The sequence below is a fragment of the Haliotis cracherodii genome, unplaced genomic scaffold (genome assembly GCF_022045235.1).
Source record: "Haliotis cracherodii isolate W230 unplaced genomic scaffold, xgHalCrac1.p SCAF_23, whole genome shotgun sequence".
NCBI classification, from domain to species: domain Eukaryota; kingdom Metazoa; phylum Mollusca; class Gastropoda; order Lepetellida; family Haliotidae; genus Haliotis; species Haliotis cracherodii.
The window spans coordinates 13,298,528-13,320,784 of NW_027266279.1; the positions used below are offsets into that span (position 1 = coordinate 13,298,528).

The 22,257-nt window shown below is 41.9% G+C and overlaps 1 protein-coding gene and 1 long non-coding RNA gene across 2 annotated transcripts; both read left to right on the plus strand.

Annotated features, from left to right (window-relative positions):
- The first annotated feature begins 1,111 nt into the window (after positions 1 to 1,111).
- LOC139471780 (uncharacterized) lies at positions 1,112 to 3,717 on the plus strand. The gene is made up of 2 exons (XM_071254271.1): positions 1,112 to 1,160; positions 2,045 to 3,717. Exon 2 carries the CDS (start codon positions 2,055 to 2,057, stop codon positions 3,039 to 3,041), a length of 987 nt encoding a protein of 328 aa, XP_071110372.1. The 5' UTR covers positions 1,112 to 1,160; positions 2,045 to 2,054; the 3' UTR covers positions 3,042 to 3,717.
- Positions 3,718 to 12,638: 8,921 nt separating this feature from the next.
- On the plus strand, positions 12,639 to 15,182 carry LOC139471831 (uncharacterized). Its single transcript, XR_011653867.1, has 2 exons — positions 12,639 to 12,745; positions 14,930 to 15,182. It is a non-coding gene; the product is annotated as an uncharacterized lncRNA (long non-coding RNA).
- The last annotated feature ends 7,075 nt before the right edge of the window (positions 15,183 to 22,257 follow it).

The following is a 22,257-nucleotide window of genomic DNA, read 5'->3' on the forward strand; positions in this document are numbered from 1 at the left end:
TGACGCAAATGGTGTAGTTAAGAATAAAACCATCGTCAGTTATTTCTTTCAGGCAAAGATAAGACACATCAACTTAATCTTTATGAATAATAATCAATGTTCGTGTACGAGGCTATCATATGTTGTCTGGACTTTACTGGACTTTTGAAGTCTGTAAACTCCCTTGCCTCGGGAAGCTATCAATATCCGACACAATTCACAACAGAGATGATTTAGCTTGAAAACGTGAAGCGTACGTAAAATATTGTATACCGTTCTGCTTGTGTCCAATCGGAATAAAAAATTATGAACCTGCTATTTGCCAGGACATCAAAGAGCATTTTCTTCATAAAGACATTTAATAAATATGTGATTTCCCTACATGAAGATTCGGTTTAAGCTACATACACCAGTCTCTGCGTTCACTTTTCGGCGCATTTAAACGTTTTACGGGTCTCCATGGCCGCCCTCGCAGTTTTCACGGAGAGTGAGTGAGTGAGTGAGTTTGGTTTTACGCCGCTTTTAGCAATATTCCAGCAATATCACGGCGGGGGACACCAAAGAAATGGTCTTCACACATTGTACCCATGTCGGGAATCGAACCCGTGTCTTCGGCGTGACGAGCAAACGCTTTAACCACTAGGCTACACGCCCGCCCTTTCACGGAGAGTCTTTCAGACATGACTTTTGTAGTCAGTTAACACCCTTTCTTCCGGATGATGGGTGTCTGTGGACAGTCTCCTACTTAGAATTAGGTCAACACTGTATTGTGGGAGCAACATACATTGAGAGAATTATAACATATGTTTAAAAAAAAGTGACATACTTTTTTAAGTGACGATGTTTATCAGTGCTATAAATACCAAATCTTACACGCAGTTGCTCAGGTCTCTTGACTGGACAGGTCTCTTTTTTATTATAATAAATGTTTTAACTTTGGACAGTACCTGAAACAAAGAAGCAAACAGACTGCGTTTAAAAAATATGGACAACTTTATGTCCGAAGGTTTTGTTTGCATTGGTGAGGCCACAAAAATGAAGAGAAACGAAATAAACCTTGGAATGTTTAAAACATTTTACTTTTAAATCGGAGACTGCTTCCAGTCTACACCAATCCCAAGCTCTGTGCTATAAAAATCAACGTCACCTGATTCCTCCTGTTACACTGCAACACTGCAACGGTGAGTTGTTTCGTTGTCAACGCAGTACATAATTATTTAAATCTGTGTGTAGAGAGACGGGGTAGGGGTACTCCCATTATCAAGATGTCTTACGAGGTTACAACTGATATAAGCTGTTATAGGTTTGAACAAATATCTCTGAGTCATTTCAATTTCAAATGTCTAGGAAGCGTTGGGGTAGCCTTCTGATGAAAGTGTTCGCTCGTCAAGCCGAAAACCTGGGTTCGATTCCCCACATGGGTACAATGTGTGAAGCCCATTTCTGGTGTCCCCCGCCCTGATATTCCTGGAATACTGCTAAAAGCGGCGTAAAACCATACCCACTCACTCGAGTGTGAGATGGATGGCATTAGGAAGGTGTTACTATTTGCTCTTCAGTCGTTCTGTTGCTAACGTGTTGTGCGCGTGTTGGTGTTGTGAAGGTTGGATTTTATTTCATAGAGTGAGAGAGTGAGTGAGTTGGATTTAACGCCGCTTTTAACAGTTTTCCAGTTATATCACGGCGTGTCAGCTTAATGTGGGAGGAAAGCCCGAAGTGATGCAGGTCTCAGACGTTTACCACTTCGGTGAAACCCACGAGCACGGGTATGGTGCTGACAAACCTAGAAACATAATTGGGGCGAACCGGGATTCGAACCCACAATCATAGGTTTCTGGCGTGCCCAAGGGATGCAACTCTGCACAGCGAATCGCGGCGCCTTAGACGACTGGGCCGTCCGTGCCCCTTTTATATAGTCGTGTATATTAGATAAGTCACTTTTCTAAGCGCAGTTGAACCCTTGGAATGACACACGATATAAGAGCGCGTCCGTTGCTTATCGTGATAGGTCATAATCTGACAAATATCTGGGTTGACATAAATCCTTCTGACTCGTTTCTTTCAGGTCATAAAATATGTTAACGGATAAACATCGAGAGGAACTGAGGGTGAAAGGTTATACGGTTGTGGAGGGGGTTCTAACCAACGAAGAGTCCGATAAATATCGAGGAATGTACTCTGATTGGCTTGCATCATTCAATGGCAATTGGCCGCATTCGTCTAAATCCCTAATTCACGAATACAAAGTTGGTCACATGGAACCGACCTGGGCCGTGAGGTTGAAAGCAAAGAAGGTCTTCGAAGAAATATGGGGTACAGAGAAGCTTCTGAGCAGCATGGATTCCATAGCTATTGGGCGTCCCCCAGAGGATGGTGAGGAGGATTTCCTGTCCCCTGGGGAACACTGGCTCCATATCGACCAGGGCCCTGGGCGAGAAGGGCTCCATGCGTACCAAGGGGCTCTGTATCTTGAGACCGTCGATGAGGATGACTGGGCGTTTGAGGCGATTGAAAACTCCCATGAGTATCACGACCGGTACTACGTTGAATGCGACTACGCCATCAAGAAGAGGAAAGAGAATCCCTCATGGGGTCTCAAGCGCTTGAATGACGAGGATGTGGATTACTTCACCAAAGAACGAGGACTCAAGACGAAAAGAGTGCCTTGTCCAAAAGGAGGAATTATTTTGTGGGACTCTCGTCTCGTCCACGCCAACTCTCGCCCAATAAAAGGAAGAAAGAATCCCGGCAGATGGCGCTATGTGGTTTTTGTCAGCATGACCCCAGCCAAATGGACAGCGGAAGGATCACTGGAAATAAAACGGAAGGCCTACAAGGAAATGCGCGTTACGGGTCATTGGTCAACCAATGGTATACATATTTTCCCCCAAGAACTGCCCCCAAATGCTCCGAAGGATCCGAACCCTCTAACAGAACACCCACCATCGGCCCAAACCAAAGAAGCAAAACAACTGGCAGGAGTCCTTCCCTATGAATCGTCGGCTGAGGATGACAGAGTGATGGCTGCCCCTAAATTTCGACTGGAATTTATGGAAGGTTAAACGTTGATACAATCTCATTAAATTAGATCTTAGTTCTCGCTACAGCTAAACAAAGATCTGAGGACATCCCATTACGGGTCATGTCAGACCGACCTTGCGCGAACTTTGACCGACCAATGGAATGACCAATCAGAAGGCAGCTTTCTCCAGCTTTACGGCACTAATTTCAAATTGGCGACTACGCTTCGAAACATATTTTGACACATTCTCCATTACACATTTGAAACCTGAACAAAAGAACATTCTGGAATGGCTAATAGATAGTCTAGATTGTATGGATTCAGTCGTTAAACCCGTAACTATCATTCGGAATGCCCTGTGTTAAAGTTTTCGTGGTTGCACGATTAGAAATCACATTCCGACTGTCACTTTCATAATCTGGTAAGTGACGCTCTGATTGGTCGGATGAAAGGTCGTTCTGACGTGACCCAAAACAGGATGTCTTCAGATCTTTGTTTAGCGGTAGCGAGAACTAAGGTCTGATTTTAATGAGATTGAACGTTCATACAACCTACAATAAAACCTTCTGGTCAGGACTTTCACAGAAGGAACACGATCACTGTGTTGCTGTATGCTACCCTCCTCGCTTTATATGTGTATAATGCATAAATTATTATTATGCGAGGACATAACAACCAAGGCCACTGATCTGCTCTACAAATGGGTAATGGATAATAAAAAAATAAATAAATGGATAATGGAGTGTTATAGCTGATACTGACCGCCCCCGTGGTCTAGTTGTAGAGCGTCCGCCCGGAGAGCAGGAAGGTCCGGGGTTCGATCCAAAAGACGTTAAAAGATGGTACTTGTTGTTACCCTGTCTGGCACTCGGCATTAAGGCTAAAACGAGGACTGGTCGGCTCGGAGTCAGTATACTGTTTCTGAGTGAGATATTCATGTTAAACTGCGGCATGGTATCTCAGTGAGCTAGCACTATAAATCGGCATCAGTCCGGACTAGTACAAGCAGCCACACAAACACACACACGAACATGCACGTCGCTATGTAAGTGCAATAATCTTGGACGCGACGTTAAACCCCATTATGTAAACACCTCACCTATAGCTGATACTGTACTGATGATACATAGCAACAATGTATATACTACCATGACATTGAAGAATGCTCCATTCTGATTTCGCTGAAAAGAGGTATCCTTTTCCCCACGGAAGCCTCTTTTAAATATATTGAGCCTTTTCACACAAAATCCATGGGTATGAATACATCGATAGTCCACATAAAAGATGGCTGCCGATCACCTATCGTTCGATATCGGATCGCTTACAGATGTTTCAAGGAATGATAATGACATGAAAGAGGTTAACCCTGACTGACAACGCGTTACAAAGGAATATCGTTTACAAACAAGTTAAATTTCGATAATTTTTTCATTGCAAAAAAGGATAATACCAAATAATATTTTTTAAAAACACACTACAAAAGTAGGAAAACTTCAGACAAAACTATAACTTGTTCAAGTCACGATATGGCTGAAATATTGCCGATGTAACTTTAAATATTAACTCACTCACTCACTCACTCACTCACTCACTCAGACAAAACAAAATATTGTTACCATATATGTAATCTTTACCTATAATATGTTTACTGTACATTAGGGCCCGACATATCTACATTGTAGATATTGCTGCAATGAAATTGCATCACAATTCTTTGCAGACCATTGTGACGTCTTACTTACCATGACATCACAATCAAATGACATCACTCATGGCTCTGTTTCTGAGTGAGTTAAGATTTATAGTCACATCGGCAATATTTAAGCCATATCGTGACGGCATTCGTCACCACTCGCCCCTTTCCGTAACCTGCAAGAAGGCTCGTCCCCCTATCGATGAATGTTATGTGCGAAAATACGACAAACCAATCAGTATGATTCCAAGTTCTTCGTCAAAGAATCCCTCAGAAATAAATTTTTATTTTACATATGTCTTGCATCTAAAAATATACCCAAGACACAGTTCAGTCATACTGTATAATTCTGCACGTCCCATTGAGCTTTAAATTGCATCTGAAATATATATACTACATGGGGAAATAATATGTGAACCATTACGCCACGAGTTGACAATTGTTTTAGGTATGCCCGTTTGCGCTAAGACGGAACCCGGTCAAAAAAATGGCAGTGAGAGCTGCACGAGTCGCTATTCAGCTTGTCCCGGAATAACACGAGTTGGACACAAATGATCGTGACAGCTCTGCTTCTGAAGCTGTTAGCAGTACTTTTTTACCCTCATGGTACCCGGATACCGCTCAGTGCCGCACTGTGATGACGTCGCGGTTTCAAAAACATATACATTGTGTCAAAAGTGTTACAACGTTCTGATATATTCACACAGTGTAACCAAATTGTATAACATGCAACTTGAGTCTCCAAATCCAAAAGATCTATGCACTGCCTAGCCTTGATAAAAGTGCTGGTATTATAAGTTTCCTACCTTTGTACATTAATCGTAATATGGAAGCACCCGAATATGGCAAGCAAAGTCAAGCAAGCGCCCTTGTTTGAAATCTAAATGTCCAATAATTCATATCATTGGCAAGTACGTGTCCTAACAGTGACATTGACATTTATGAATGACATTTATGTTGAAGTACACATTCACTGAGAATTTTCCGTGAGATATATACTCACACGCAAAAGAAACGCAAGTCGAGTATGCAGTATACATGTTATTTATTTTCAACAGTTTGACAAACATTTGTTTGAAGACAGTTTAATGGATTAAAAGGCAGATGACATAATTGTCTTTTTCAAATGTTAAGGGCTTACACAGTTTCGGGTCAATACCCAAAATGTCAGTCAATACCTGGTGTGACCACCATTAGCATTGATCACTGCCACACATCTCCTGTACATTGAGTGGATCAGACGATTTGTGAAGGCCCTAGGGATCCTCCTGCACACACCCAGGGCAGCTGTGCGTAGTTCATCGGCAGTTGTAGGGACTGGGCCCACATTGTGCAGACGCCTTTGAACCTCATTCTACAAATGTTCGATGGGGTTCAGATCAGGGCTGAGGGCTGGCCACGGTAGAACACGGATGTTGTGTTGTTGCAGAAAGGCCATGGTGGCTCTGGCAACATGGGGACGAGCGTTGTCCTGCTGGAAAATGTGTTGTTGAAGTTGTGCAAAAAATGGAACAACGTGGGGTCTGATCACTTAATGGTCGATATACGGCCGCTGAACAGTGACGCCATGTCCCCGACCTTGACCAACATCCAGAAAGCACATGGGTCCAAGTCTCGCATTAAGTCCAATCCCTGCCCATATCATGACGCTAGGTACACCCCATGGATCCCTTTCCACACTGTCAACGAAACGATCACCTCGACGCCGCCAAATTCTGACTCTTCCGTCTGCATGGGAGACACAAAAGCGACTTTCGTCAGAGAAGATGACACGCCTCCACTCACGATGACGCCAATTGTGATGACCCTGTGCACACTGAAGTCGTGCTTGTCGATGCCGTGGTTGGAGAACAGGACGACGTGGTGGTCGACGACATCTGCGGTTGCTGGATCGGAGACGTCGGATCACATTGTCCCGGCTAATGTGTCGATTACGTGTCGATTAAGGTCATCTGTGGTCTGTGTAGCATTGTATCGATGCTGGAGACGGTAAATTGTGGTTATGTTAACGTTGAAATGACGGGCAAGATCTTGGACAGACTCTCCAGCTTCCAAACGTCCGATAGCCTGGTTTCTCTGAATTTGAGTTAGGCGTGGCATTGTTGACCAAGGAGTGGTAGGTCCAAGAATCGGCCACAGTTTTATACCCACTACAGTTCGTGACAGTTCGTGCATTTTCGATTTTGCGAGAAATGGGTGCATCATACCCACATAGTCATTGAAATGGTGCGTTTTGGCGATGCGTTTTTTATGTTGCGTTTTTACTCGGGGCTTCCAAAATGCAACCAAAAATATTGATAACACCATCAGTCTTCACTACATGCTAAAACCCGTATCAATTTATGGTTTCGTGTTTGTTACCTATTTGCTTAAAACCACTTGCGTTTCTTTTGCGTTTGAGTATATTTACACGATTAAAAATCGAAGAAATCCCGGTTACGTCCATGTCTGTTTCAGTGACCCTGCTCTTTTATTAGTGATAAAAACAACTTCGGGGCAATTGACATCGTACATTTTCAAAGGACAAAATGTGAAAGATCGCTAAACAGCCCCGACAATACTCAAATTGACATCACTCAATATTTTCCAATCGTGATGTCCTGGATGTACTTTCTAGTTCAGTCAAAGAGAATATTGTTCTTTGAAAAATGAAACCATGTGTATCCATTATACTACCACAACATCAGATCAGCTGTTTCACGTGACGACATCCACGTCACAACACGCGCACCGTCCAGACGACAAATTCACAGCGGCGGGAAATCACCGACCGTCTATTTAATATTGTAAGATTGTAACGAAAAAATGAAGTTTGCTCATTGCTGACATTTCAGATAACACATCAAATAAGAGTTGAAGACTTGCAATAGATTATCATACGTTAATCGAGAGTACAGTGTACATCAACAATTTGTAAACTAATATTAATCAGATCTAATACCCATGGCAGAATGTCTGAAATACGACCTGTCGTGTTATGATAATATATTCCATTTTCTGAGGAGATTAGTAATGTGTATTTGATGATATATAAGCATACACAATTGGTTATCAATTATCTTGTACAGTCACAGCATGTACTATGTACATTAGACTCACGGATAATGCTATTTTAGCAAAACAATCATAGCGCCATTATCACAGTTTCAATGAAAGGAAAAACAAATCGAAAACGAACTTTACAGCACATCGTATCCATAAGCGGATACCCCTTATGCAAAAAGGTATTGCTGGCATCATTGTAGAAGTTATGTTGATGTTTTCAGTAGTTGTATTATGTTTGTATCGCGTACCATCGATAGAAACGGGGGCCGAGCTACCACATGTGAAAACGACCATGACACAATTTGTTTGGCGTCGATTCACGTTAGATGTAGTGGCCACACGTTTGAAATCTCCTTTTGCGACAAAATGTGAAACAGTTAGGGCAAGTCATTCACACGGTCAGGTAGTCAGGCACAACGAAGCAATCACACATGACTCTTAGTCATTTCATATGAAAAAAGTAGCATTTATTTGTCTAAACGGGCGAGCATAAAGGACATATAGGTAGACAAGAAATCGCGATACAGATATGATGCGAATGTGCCCTGTCGATCACTTCGGGCATGGCCATTCAATGTTTAGGTTTTGATCATGAACTTTCTGCCCATAAATATACACTATACCACCTTAATATAAACGATCATAGCTATATTTCCATATCTTTGTTTTGAATATTTTCTGTAAATCAGTATCATAAACAGAAAGACAATCTGCACTGTCGTTTCGTCTCTAGTGTCGTGCTAAATCACCATGACACACAGTCGATAAACATATGCAATATTTGAACAAAAAACTTCTGTTGCGGACAAAACGTTAGTACTCTGACGCCAATAACTGTACAGTGGGGAAAAGTAAAGTTTTTTTTACCAGTCTGATCAGATTCCTTTTTCAAATTGGCTGTCTGATATTATAATAGTTACGTGCATGTGACATGGGTGCATAATAAAAAATCGCCGCCATTCGCACAGAAAAAGGTCGTGAAGCTCGGTAACCACTTTATTCATCTCACCATAATTCGCGATCCGTAGCACTGTATAAAATATGCTTACACGATGTTAAAGCTGAGATGATTAGGGTGATGATGGTTATAATTTTGATTTTGCGCACTTAGTGTTTGACATCTTTATTCTCAGTTGGAAAGGGACATTTTCACGGGGCAATATATGATGTGAAAAGTGAGGGACCATATATGGTCCCATGGCAGTATTAGGGTGTGAAAAATGAGGGACCATATATGGTCCCGTGGCATTAGAGGGTTTTAAGACACTGCTTATTACTGTCTACAAACTGAAAATGGTGTTAAATGATAAATAAAATCTCACCCTCGTGTCTTTTGATATCAAATATGTCAACATTTGTTGATAAAAGCGGATTCTCTATGTATCATAAACCATTCAAGGTTAACACATTTCATTGCCATAAAAGTTCCAATCGATTCATCGAAACATTAGTATGTACATACCCCTCAATCACTGGTTTTCTGGTACACCCAAGGGACGCAACTCGACACTGAACCTCAAACGACTGAGAGACTGCTTTGGACTGTTGACGAGGCAAGACACGTTCAGTACCCCTCGGTGTTTGGTTTGTATTTGGGGTCAGATATCGCCTTTCGTTATGCTTGGCTTTAGCAGGATATGATATCATCAAGGTAGGTTTAAATTAATGTAGTTCTTCAATATTGGATTACTTTGTCACTATATGTGCTATCGGTTGTTGTTTGTGTTAAAGCACGGACTTCTCGACCCACGAGGCGTGTGTCAATTTCGTTGGGTGTGTTTTGGCGAGCTGGTCATTGGGTGCTAACCACTTCTATGTGGATAGCGATAATGAAGGTATTGGGAAAGTAGCTTTTTCTAATCTACTGATGCTGAAAATTAAATACAGTAAAATACGGTTATAACGAACACAAATGGACCACTATTTTTTGTTCGTTATAACCGGAATTCGTTATAAAGCATATATACATCAAATGCACAGGACCAAAAGCAGTTGATGCCCGACATGGGTACAATGTGTGAAGCCCATTTCTGGTGTCCCCCGCCCTGAAATTACTGGAATATTGTTAAAAGCCAAAAGCAGTTCGTTATATCCGTCAGTTTGTTAAAAGCGTGTTCGTTATAAACGTAGTTTACTGTATTTAAATAAAAGCAATCACCAAGACATTGCCCCGAGTGACGTAAAACCATACTCACTCACTCACCAAAAGCAGTTCATTATATCCGTCAGTTTGTTAAAAGCGTGTTCGTTATAAACGTAGTTTACTGTATTTAAATAAAAGCAATCACCAAGACATTACCCCGAGTGAAACGATCTCCATTTCCCAATTTCCAGTAACATTTCTGGTGGTACTTTAACGTGTTGACTCGAGATTGACCCGACTCAAAAAGTAAGTCCAATTAATTTGGCCAGTGATTTTCAGATAACCATCGGTGATATGGACTTAGTGATTCATTGCAATTCTGTGATCAATTGAAGGTACTCCTGCACGTATCCACGCTTTGTGGCATCACAAGGAGGATCAAATGATCGAATTTTCTCGGCTGCTGAAACTCGTCTCAAATCATTTCAACTGATGAAGGGACACCAATTAGCCTTGAAACGTTGCGTGTGTAGAACAAAGAAGTTGTTATCCATAACAGTCCTTGTCTTGAGTCATCCAACTTCTAAATGTCGATACGCATTCCAAGTTAACATTGAAAAGGAGACCGCCTCCGTGGTCTAGTGGTAGAGCGTCCGCCCGAAGATCGGAAGGTCCGGGGTTCGATCCCCGGACGCGTCATACCAAAACACGTTAAAAGATGGTATTTGTTGTTACCCTGTCTGGCGCTCGGCATTAAGGGGCTAAAACAAGGACTGATCGGCTATAAGTGCAATAAACTTGGACGCGACGTTAAACCCAATTTCACTTCACCTACATTGAAAAGGAATAATGGATAAGACTTTCTTTACTGGAATGCTCAGTCTGGTAGCTAATGGTGATAATCTTAAAAAAACAACTTAGCGTATCAAATAATTCTAAGCTTGAATATATGACCGGAGAGCAATTTTAAAGTCAAGGTTTACGTGAGTTTCCGCCAAATTTTCCCTTTAGACGGATGAGTAATGAAAAAAGAGATTGTTTTGAGTGCACATGTTTACATTCATAGGGGCACTAAGTCATAAAATTTAGACAACATTTATCTGTGAATGACCATACTACAACGACATTTTAACCGAAAGGCATGCTTGTTGAGAAAGGGCGAAAGCGACATATTCGTTCATCCGGCCGATAATGATTTACACTCTCCGGATTAACGAGTTTTCGTGACCTTGACTCGTTACTATCAAAGTGATATGTTGTTGTTGCAAGTGAGAGCGAGCGGAAGCCTTTCAAGGACGAACAAATAAAGTCCAACGAACCGAAATCCTTTTAGGATGACTTTTAAATTCACCAAGATTGGGTTTTGTTTTAAAAGGCTTCAATCATTTCGGACTCCGTTCGCCGTTTCGAGATACGGTGGAGCCACGAAGTCACTAATTTTGAAATCTGTATGGACTGAAGCCTCTGAAAATCGAAACGTAATTGATTTATGACACTTTGCGCTTAGGAAGATATCAAGCCAGTCCACAAAGTAATATTTGCGTGTCTCCACATAGCTATATTTTGTCAATGGGGGATGTAAATAATGAGCTGACAAGAACAGTGCTTCATACTGCGTGACCCGTGAAGATTGCGGGGTAGAAAAGGTCTTCAGCAACCCATGTTTGCCGTAAAAGGTGACTATGCTTGTCGTAAAAGGCGACTAACGGGATCGGGTGGTCAGGCTCGCTGACTTGGTTGATGCATGCCATCGATCCCAATTGCGTGGATCGATGCTCATGATATCAACCACTGGACTGTCTGGTCCAGACTCGATTATTTTACAGACCGCCGTCATATAGCTGGAATATTGTTGAGTGCGGCGTTAAAAAACAAACCAACCAACTTCATACTGCGTTATTAACATGTGAGATTTGTTACAGCCGTCTTGTGTTAATATTGTTTCAGTAACTGAGCCCTGCTATTTCCAACATTTGGGGGCACGGGTGCCCAGTCGTCGAAGGCGCCGAAATTCGCTCTGCAGAGTTGTTTCCCTTGGACACGCCAGAAACCTATAATCGTGGGTTCGAATCCCGGTTCGCCCCGATAATGTTTCAAGGTTTGTCAGCACAATACCCGTGCTCGCGGTTTTCACCCAAGTGGTGGACATGTTCAAAGCAGCGTTAAACCCACTCACTCACTCACTCACTCACTCACTCACTCACTCACTGTTTCCAACATTTTCTGTGCTCCTGTCTAAAGATAAGACATAACAAGACGATCCTTGGCCATTATCAAAGCAATACGGAAGCCTTTTAGGACCACTTGTATTTTTTTTCTTAAAATTTCAAGATATATACTTAGTTGAAATTTCTGGATGCTATGTTAAAATTTCAAAATACATACGTTGCAATTTCATGTTAAAATCTTAAATTTTCAGCTTGTTATCTTGTTATTTGGAGATCATTATCTTGTTATTTCAACTACGTAGATATCTTTAAATTTCAACTTTGTATCTTGAAATTTCAACTGTACATAATATCTTGAATCTTTAACTTGCTTTCTTGAAATTTCAATTTAATATCAATTTCAACTAAGCATCTTGAAATTTCAATACAGCATGTTTAATTTCAATATATCTTCAAATTTCAAGATGCTATGTTGAAATTTCAAGTTATAATCACATATCATTTCAACTTATCATCTTGAAATTACAACATAGCATCTTGAAACTTCAACTTAGTATCTTGAAATTTCAAGAAAACAAACAAACATGTCCCTAAAAGGCTTTCGTAAACCATGTATATTGACCTATGATAAACGCCAGGAGTGTCGATTATATAAAAGTGGTTGTTAGTACAAGTGATAGCTGGACGTCCTGTCGTACTGCAAACAATGAGGTTGGCCACTGCGTGTGTTCTTCTTCTCTGCTTGGCAGTCGTTGGTAAGTATCGGACATATGGTAGACACAAATGTGTTGTAGGTGCGCAGATCTAGAGACGTGCTTGTTCACAGTGGAGGCCACGCATGGTAATATGTTATACAGGTAGTAGTTTGCCATTGTGTGTAAGGTACGTGCGAGTAGTACACACGTGGCAGCTACGTGGAGATACTGTTAGATGTGACAGCGCCCTCTAACGGAGGCATGCTGCCGTGTAAATTGTCTCAGGGTTCTCAAATGCATATACCACTAACGTAGCGTTCAATATTGTGTTTGTGTGTGTGTGTGTGTGTGCGTGTGCGTGTGCGTGTGTGTGTGTGTGTGTGTCTGTGTCTGAGCGACAGGCATGGTAACAAGTAGTACCATATTTTAAACGTTTAGACTTTGTACTATTTAATTGTTCACATCCAAAATGGAAATATGCTAACGGAACGACGAAATGATTGTATCTGAAAGGCAGGGGTCAAAGGTGGTATCTGAAGGGGCAGTGGTCAAAGGTAGTATCTGAAGGGGCAGTGGTCAAAGGTAGTATCTGAAGGGGCAGTGGTCAAAGGTAGTATCTGAAGGGGCAGAGGTCAAAGGTAGTATCTGAAGGGGCAGAGGTCAAAGGTAGTATCTGAAGGGGCAGTGGTCAAAGGTAGTATCTGAAGGGCCAGTCGTCAAAGGTAGTATCTGAAGGGGCAGAGGTCAAAGGTGGTATCTGTAGGGGCAGTGGTCAAAGGTAGTATCTGAAGGGGCAGTGGTCAAAGGTAGTATCTGAAGGGGCAGAGGTCAAAGGTAGTATCTGAAGGGGCAGTGGTCAAAGGTAGTATCTGAAGGGGCAGTGGTCAAAGGTAGTATCTGAAGGGGCAGAGGTCAAAGGTAGTATCTGAAGGGGCAGTGGTCAAAGGTAGTATCTGAAGGGGCAGTGGTCAAAGGTAGTATCTGAAGGGGCAGAGGTCAAAGGTAGTATCTGAAGGGGCAGTGGTCAAAGGTGGTATCTGAAGGGGCAGAGGTCAAAGGTAGTATCTGAAGGGGCAGAGGTCCAAGGTAGTATCTGAAGGGGCAGCGGTCAAAGGTAGTATCTGAAGGGGCAGTGGCAGTCTTCAAAGACGAAACATTGCACTGCGAGTCGAGCTCCTTGCCATCAATGATCCGCTGATCCTGGGTTCGAATCCCAGACTCACATATCGATATATACTCAGTATTGGTCACCAAAAGATGAAATCCTCCGTTCTGTGTCACTTCCAGGTTTCGGTTCCCACATGTGACTCGACATGAAATAATTGACATACAAAGTGGCGTTAAAACCTATGTCAATCACATTCTGAAAACGAGGGTGATGTGATAGCCTTGTGGTTAAAGCTGTGAGGCTAATTTCTGCCGTGAAAGCCGTGATAGCGTGGTATATTGCTAAATGCGGCGTAAAACCATATCACTCACTCTAAATATCTGGTCTCCAAAGCCGTGATAGCGATGGCATATTGCTAAATGCGGCGTAAAACCATATCACTCACTCTAAATATCTGGTCTCCAAAGCCGTGATAGCGATGGCATATTGCTAAATGCGGCGTAAAACCATATCACTCACTCTAAATATCTGGTCTCCAAAGCCGTGATAGCGATGAGATATTGCTAAATGCGGCGTAAAACTATATTACTCACTCTAAATATCTGGTCTCCAAAGCCGTGATAGCGATGGGATATTGCTAAATGCGGCGTAAAATCAAATTCACTCACACTTAATATCTGGTCTCCAAAGCCGTGATAGTAATGGGATATTGCTAAATGCGGCGTAAAACCGTATCACTCATTCTAAATATCTGGTCTCCAAAGCCGTGATAGTAATGGGATATTGCTATATGCGGCGTAAAACCATATCACTCACTCTAAATAGTTGGTCTCCAAAGCCGTCATAGTAATGGGATATTGCTAAATGCGGCGTAAAACCATATCACTCACTCTAAATATCTGGTCTCCAAAACCGTCATAGTGATGGTATATTGCTAAATGCGGCGTAAAATCATATCACTCACTCTAAATACCTGGTCTCCAAAGCCGTTATAGTAATGGGATATTGCTAAAAGCGGCGTAAAACCATATTCACTCACTCTAAATACCTGGCCTCCAAAGCCGTGATGGTGATGGGATACTGCTTATACTGACTTTTTTACGTAATGACAGATCGATAACGCTCCTCTGTTGCAGACTGCTCAGTTCTAGACAGTGTCTGTCACAAGAACGGCGGGGCCTGCTACAGCATGTTCACCAACGTGTTCTGTATGGGGAAGCGTACCGGGGACGACTGTGGCAGCACTAACCTCTACTGCTGCATGTCCGACTTCAGCATCGGCAAGTAACACGCTTCGACAGGATCATGCACAGAACGACGTCACAGAACTGGATCGGATGCCTTGTTCGCACATCTATAGTTTTGAAATAAACTATTCGTGAATCAAAACATTTTCGTATCAGTCAGTATATTCCCTTTCCATCAAAGAAGTGAGTGGTGGATGGATGGGTGGGGAGGGAGGGAGGTAAAGAGAGGGGGGGGGGGGGGGAGGGAGGGAAAGGGGGGGAGGAAGGAGAGGGGGTATAGGAGTGAGGTGGCGGGGGGGGGGGGGGGGGGACTGGGATTTTATATCATGATTATATATTATTATCAGCTACAACTACAGAATCAGATGGTTTTTTTTAATTTAATACTAGGAAAATGATTTTAAAAAGAAAACGATGAAACAGTGTAACAAACTCCCAGCTACGGTTTTCAGACAAAGTTCATTTTAAACATTTTATGGCAGACATGCAGATGACTTTTCTAACTATGGCGTGTCGCTTGTCAACACGAAACGCATTGTTATCCCAAACTATGACCTCCACTTGCTCACCTGCACTTATATACTTTAACAGATTGGGTGGTCAGGCCTGCTGTCACTTGGTTGTCAGCGTGGTGTCTGATCACCGGATCCACTTGTCAGACTGTTTACAGGACGCAGTCTTATGGCAAGAGTACTGATGGTCGTGGCGTTGAGCAACAGACAAATAATAAAAATTTTTTTGAAATTTTATGAGTGGAGGGTGCTATCGGAGGCGCGGAGTACGAATTGCCCTTTTCGCGAAAACCTGGTGTCGCCGATTTTCATTGATCCATACTATTTTTGCCTTTTTCGCCCTATGGAATCTGCTTCGGTACATTATCAAGACTGATTCTACTCTGATGTTGACGTTTTGAATTTAGTTTTTTTTTTATATATCGGTTTAATTCTACAAACACTCTAATGGGCTTCAGAGTTTGTACCCTTATTGGAAATCGAACCTTTTATATGACGAGCGAACACTTTAACCATAAGACTGCCCCACCTCTCCTAAACCTTTCTATGATTAGATGATGGTAATGGCCCAAGTGTTTGGCGGTTGCCCACACAGAAGACCCCAGATTACTGTCAGATTGAATCTCAGAATAGATTCTCATCCCTTTCAAATGATGCTCCTCTATCAACCATGTCCGTATTAGACAAACAGTCACATATGCTTGACCACAGAGCATCAGCAGATGGACTTCCATTAATTTGTTTCACTCCCAGGGCAAATGGCTGCTAGATATGACGGAGCACTCAATTTGGTGAGCTCTAAAACAATAATGACCCCTCCGGGATATGTTAGAGGGGTCGACAATCTTAAGTCTTTTAAACGTATTGATTTGATCGACATTGCCATAAACTGGTCTGAGATGTTGTCGTAAACTATCAATGCCGTAAAGTGTTATTTCTGATCAGATTACCTCCTGCGCAGGTCGTCCACGTTATCCCGAGAGTTATTCATCTACATGCTCAGCCTCTTGGGGCAGGGGCGACCGAAATCAATAAACATAAAGCCCATCTGGTTTACAACCGACAAAGGGGGCACAGTTGGCCCAGTCGTCTGAGGCGCCGCGATTCGCTGTGCAGAGTCGCGTCCCTCGGGCACGCCAGAAACCTATGATTGTGGTTTCGAATCCTGGTTTATGTTTTTAGGTTTGTCAGCACCACACCCGTGCTCGTGGGTTTCACCGATGTGGTAAACGTCTGAGACCTGCATCACTTCGGGCTTTCCTCCGACATTAGGTGGTTAGGTGAAATGGGGTTTAACATCGCGTCCAAGATTATTGCACTTATATAGCGACGTGCATGTACGTGTGTGTGTTTGTGTGGCTGCTTGTACTAGTCCGGATTGATGCCAATTTATAGTGCCAGCTCACTGAGATACCATGCTGCAGTTTAACATGAATACCCCACTCAGACACAGTATACTGACTCCGAGCCGACCAGTCCTTGTTTTAGCCCCTTAATACCGAGCGCCAGACAGGGTAACAACAAGTACCATCTTTTAATGTCTTTTGGTATGACGCGGCCGGGGATCGAACCCCGGACCTTCCGCTCTCCGGGTGGACGCTCTACCACTAGACCACGGAGGCGGTCTCCGTGCTCTAACTGGAATACTGTTCAAAGCGGAGTTAAACCCAACTTACTCATAAAAACGGACAAGATGTTAAATATCAGGACGTGATGAATGGCTCACAATCTTAATCTTGAACCAAAGAGTTATGAATTTTGTGAAATGTGTTTAAATTTGCTGATAAACACACGGCATCCTTGTGATCTATTCCAAATGCAGCAGTTGCTGTATTCGGTGATGGGACTTAAAGGATATATTGAAAAAGAAAAAAGAATAGAAAAAGATGGATTACAAGACGAAAAAAAAGGGGGCATCGGTTGTTACTGACATCTTTCCGATAATACGTTACGAGAATTCGTTTTATAAAATGGAAAGCCATTAAGTTTTTCTAAAGCACGTTGATTTATTTTCAGGTGGGCGAATTGGTTGATATTTGTTTGAGCGTGACAGTCATTGAGGGCCGACGGGAAATTAAGAAACGCAATATAATACAGACGGCCTTGGTAGGTTATCCAAAATTGGATCACTGTTGACACTGTTGAAGAAATTACAGTAAACTACGGTTATAACGGACACGCTTAATTCGAACTGACGGATATAACGAACTTACTGTTTAGTCCCGACTATTTGCTGTAGTTATGCTGTATATATGCTTATAAACTACGGTTATAACGAACTGAAAATAGTAGTCCCTTCGAGTTCGTTATAAGCGTAGTTTACTGTATAAGCTATCACTAGGTAAAGCTACAGATAACGTTATGTGTTTGTCTTATATATACTTGTGCTCATCCAAATTACTGCTTATATCAGCCCCTCCGTTATCTAGTGATAGTATGGTTCGATCCCCAGCCGCGTCATATCAAAAGACGTTTAAAGATGGCACTTGTTGTTACCCTGCCTGCCGCTTGGTTTTAATGGGCTTAATAATGACTGGTCGGCTCGGAGTCAGTATTCTGTATCTGAGTGAGGTATTCCTATTAAACAGACAGACAGACAGTTTGATTTGCATGAAGGCAATCAAACCCATAGATCAAAAAGGTTTACAAGTACCATTTTACATAGAGTTATTTCTTAAGGGAAGATAAACAGGTGCTTTGTCTTCCTGTGAATTTACAATTCAGGAACCTGGCAAAATTTAACATGACATTAGTGAGTGAGTGAGTTGTGTTTAACGCCGCTTTTAACAGTATTCCAGTTATATCACGGCGTGCAACATGACATTAACATTTGTTGACTGACATATTCTTTGTAATGAATAATAGTTATCACTTAAAGGTTTGGGAATTAAATATTTCCGCTCACTATATAACATGCATTTCGTCTTCAATTACATTACAATGCTAGTACAAAGCAGTTTGGTCATCACAGCTTACTAAACCTCTACGAACCAACTGGATACCAATGGTGTTATGACCACTTCTAAATTTAGTAAGCAGTCGTTTATACTCAAAAATATTAATGTTTAAAATATAATGTTCACAAGCTAAATTCAGCTTTTTAGACATAAAATTCAAGTGATGTGGTATCTAGCGATGCATGCCTATCTTGAATTGTGCAGTCATAAACTCTTTCACTCAATTTATAAACATATAGATTGGTATCACCCATATCTTGTTTAAACCAGAAGAAGGCTACTGCATTGGCTGTCCTGCACCCTGAAGACTATTCGCTGTGCAGAGTTGCGTCCCTTGGGCACGCCAGAAACCTATGGTTATGGGTTCGAATCCCGGTTCGCCCCGATTATGTTTCTAGGTTTGTCAGCACCATACCCTGCTCATGGGTTTCACCGAAGTGGTAAACGTCCGAGACCTGCATCACTTCGGGATTTCCTCTCTCATTAAGCTGAAACGCCGTGATATAACTGGAATACTGTTAAAAGCGGCGTTAAACCCAACTCACTCACTCATTTAAACAGCGGCATGGTATCTCACTGTAAAATCCGACTCGTGAAGATCCGGGAAGAGAATAGGTCTTCTGTCACCCATGCTTGTCGTAAGAGGCGACTAACGGGATCGGGCGGTCAGGCTCGGTGACTTGGTTGATGCATGCCATCCTATCCCAGTTGTGTAGATCGATGCTCATGGATTAACAATTTACCAGATAGTGTGGGAAAGGTAATAATTAGGTAGGGTCAGTACCTAAAATAAGTCCTCACAAAAAGAGGATACATTAAAAAACATTTTTGAAAAATGGAATAAGGTGATCTGCTTTTGTCCTTTTTATTGGAAAACCTGGTGATTGTGTCACCTTCTGAACTTCCTTTTCCCATAAGTCTAGGCACACAGTCGATATAATTGTAGAACAGTGTTTGGATAAGCGCAGAGCTATTATCACATGGGGTGAACAAATACTGCCTTTGTTTTCTTTGTTGGTGTATTGAGTAAAGGAATATAAACGATCGATGCGATTTGTGTATGTTCACTGTTATATGTGTTCTCGTCGTGGGCGAACAAGTCAGGATTTGTTAAGTCAAAGACCTTTGCTTGGATAAATTGATGCCATGGCCCAACATTTGATGTGTAATTAGTGAGGTAACCGATATTACGTCAGCACTGCCTTCAGCGAATGATGCGTATTTCTTGAGGACAGGGGGCATGGGTGGCCCAGTCGTCTAAGGCGCCGCGATTCGCTGTGCAGAGTTGCGTCCCTTAGGCATGCCAGAAACCTATGATTGTGGGTTCGAATCCCGGTTCGCCCCGATTATGTTTCTTGGTTTGTCAGCACCATACCCGTGCTCGTGGGTTTCACCGAAGTGGTAAACGTCTGAGACCTGCATCACTTCGGTCTTTCCTCCCACATTAAGCTTTCACGCCGTGATATAACTGGAAAACTGTTAAAAGCGGTGTTTAACAAACTGACTGACTCACTCACTCTTGAGGACAGAACATGCTTACACTTTTTGCGAACACCTGGGCAATGATTATTGTAAGCCTGTGTTTTAAAGTATGGGAGTTGCGATCATCTTAGCAATAAGATCGCTTTTTGCAAGTGAGCCCTGGTGTCATGACTGATTTTCAGAGATCCATTCATATAAGTTTCATCTTTATTTTGCTTTTTGAAAGGAATGGAATCTCTTTCGGCGGATAATCGAGACTGTTTTACTCCGGTGTTGACGTTTCACATTTATTTGCTTGAAATCTGTTTCTTACAACCGTAGAATCACTGTGATCGTCAAAGTTCAAAGTCTCGTTTGAAAACAATGTACCGTTCTGGAACCCAATTTCTATGTTGTGTCGACATTTGACATTCTGAATATAGAGATCAGTATTGTGATATTGCTCTCACGAAACGAGTATACGATAGATATGTAGTTATCTCCTTATTATCCGAATTTAATAATAGTTATTGTTATCTCCTTATTATCCACATTTAATCATAGTTGTTGTTATTTCCTTATTATCCACATTTAATCATAGTTTTCGTTATCTCCTTATTATCCACATTTAATCATAGTTGTAGTTATCTCCTTATTATCAACATTTAATCATAGTTTTCGTTATCTCCTTATTATCCACATTTAATCATAGTTTTCGTTATCTCCTTATTATCCACATTTAATCATAGTTTTCGTTATCTCCTTATTATCCACATTTAATCATAGTTGTAGTTATCTCCTTATTATCCACATTTAATCATAGTTATAGTTATCTCCTTATTATCCACATTTAATCATAGTTGTAGTTATCTCCTTATTATCAACATTTAATCATAGTTGTTATTATCTCCTTATTATCCACATTTAATCATAGTTGTAGTGGAGAAGTAATATGTCATGTTGGAAACAATGGTTGTCTGTGACGTCATTACTATTGTGACGTTGTTACACATGACGCGTATCAGTAAATTGACAACAATGCCGAGAGGGCGCGAAATCATTAGTGCATGCATGCTTCGTCCCATGTTTTAAACATGAAGATATGTACGTGTGTGTGTGTGTGTCTGTGTGCGTGCGTGCACAATACTATGACGCTGGGATTTTCAAATCTGTATCAAATGTCTTGACCTATATATTGAGAGGGCGGTCGGGTAGCCTAGTGGTTAAAGCGTTCGCTCGTCACGCCGAAGACCCGGGTTCGATTCCCGACATGAGTACAATGTGTGAAGCCCATTTCTGGTGTCCCCCGCCGTGATATTGCTGGAATATTGCTAAAAGCGGCGTAAAACCATACTCACTCACTCACTATATATTGAGAAACCTCAAGACACTTTACCTTGCCGCTAGAGTGATGTTTGCCGTCAACTGGCCAGTACATGTTTCCTCGTGTACACCTGGTGACGTCATTGAGTGAGTGAGTGAGTGTGTTGGATTTAACGTCGCTCTGGACATTATTCTACGTCACGTGTCAGCTTACTGTGTGAGGAAAGCCCAAATGTAGATATCGCCCTCGAGAAAGGGCATGGTGCTGACGAACCGAGAAACATAATCGGGTTGAACCGGGGTTCGAACCCAGAATCATAGGTTTCTGCCCAGCGAATTGCGGCGCCTTATACGACTGGGCCACCCATGCCCCACTGGTAGTGAGAAGGGTAGCATTGAGGATGAAAGCGTTCACTCGTCAGACCCAGTTTATATTCCCCACATCTGTGAAGTGTTTTCAGAGGTTACATTTAAATGAAAGTGTCACTGTCATTGCGATAGAGATTTAAGTGCGAATTACACAGATTTGTTGGTATTTTTCATGTTTCTCCGGACTGGCTATTAACCACAAGCTAATATTTCGACCGATAAAAACCAATAAATCGTGAACTGTTTTACATGGGGTCTACTTGCCGAGTTTATAACAGAATCATGTTCTCCTTCATAACAAATTCACGTAGTCTCGTTCCCAAAGCACTTCTAGGGCTAAGACATTCGCATGTCACTTGCAATGTAACTGAGATCGTCAGATTATCGAGGAGACCCTTTCTATTTCAGCGTCATAATCAAATCTCGATCCACAAACGCAGTTCTTGACAATCCACTTAGCCAATCTTAACGTCACGATCAAGTCTCCATTTATAAATGCCATGCTTGACAATCTACGACTTCTTGGATGCTTTGCACTTCCCGATTGCTTCGGAACCGTTATTAAATTTCTCTGAACCTAGATTTGGAATATATG

Excerpts from the sequence above, each read along its gene's own strand:
- LOC139471780 (XM_071254271.1), top strand. The coding sequence starts at position 2,055 with ATGTTAACGGATAAACATCGAGAGGAACTGAGGGTGAAAGGTTATACG.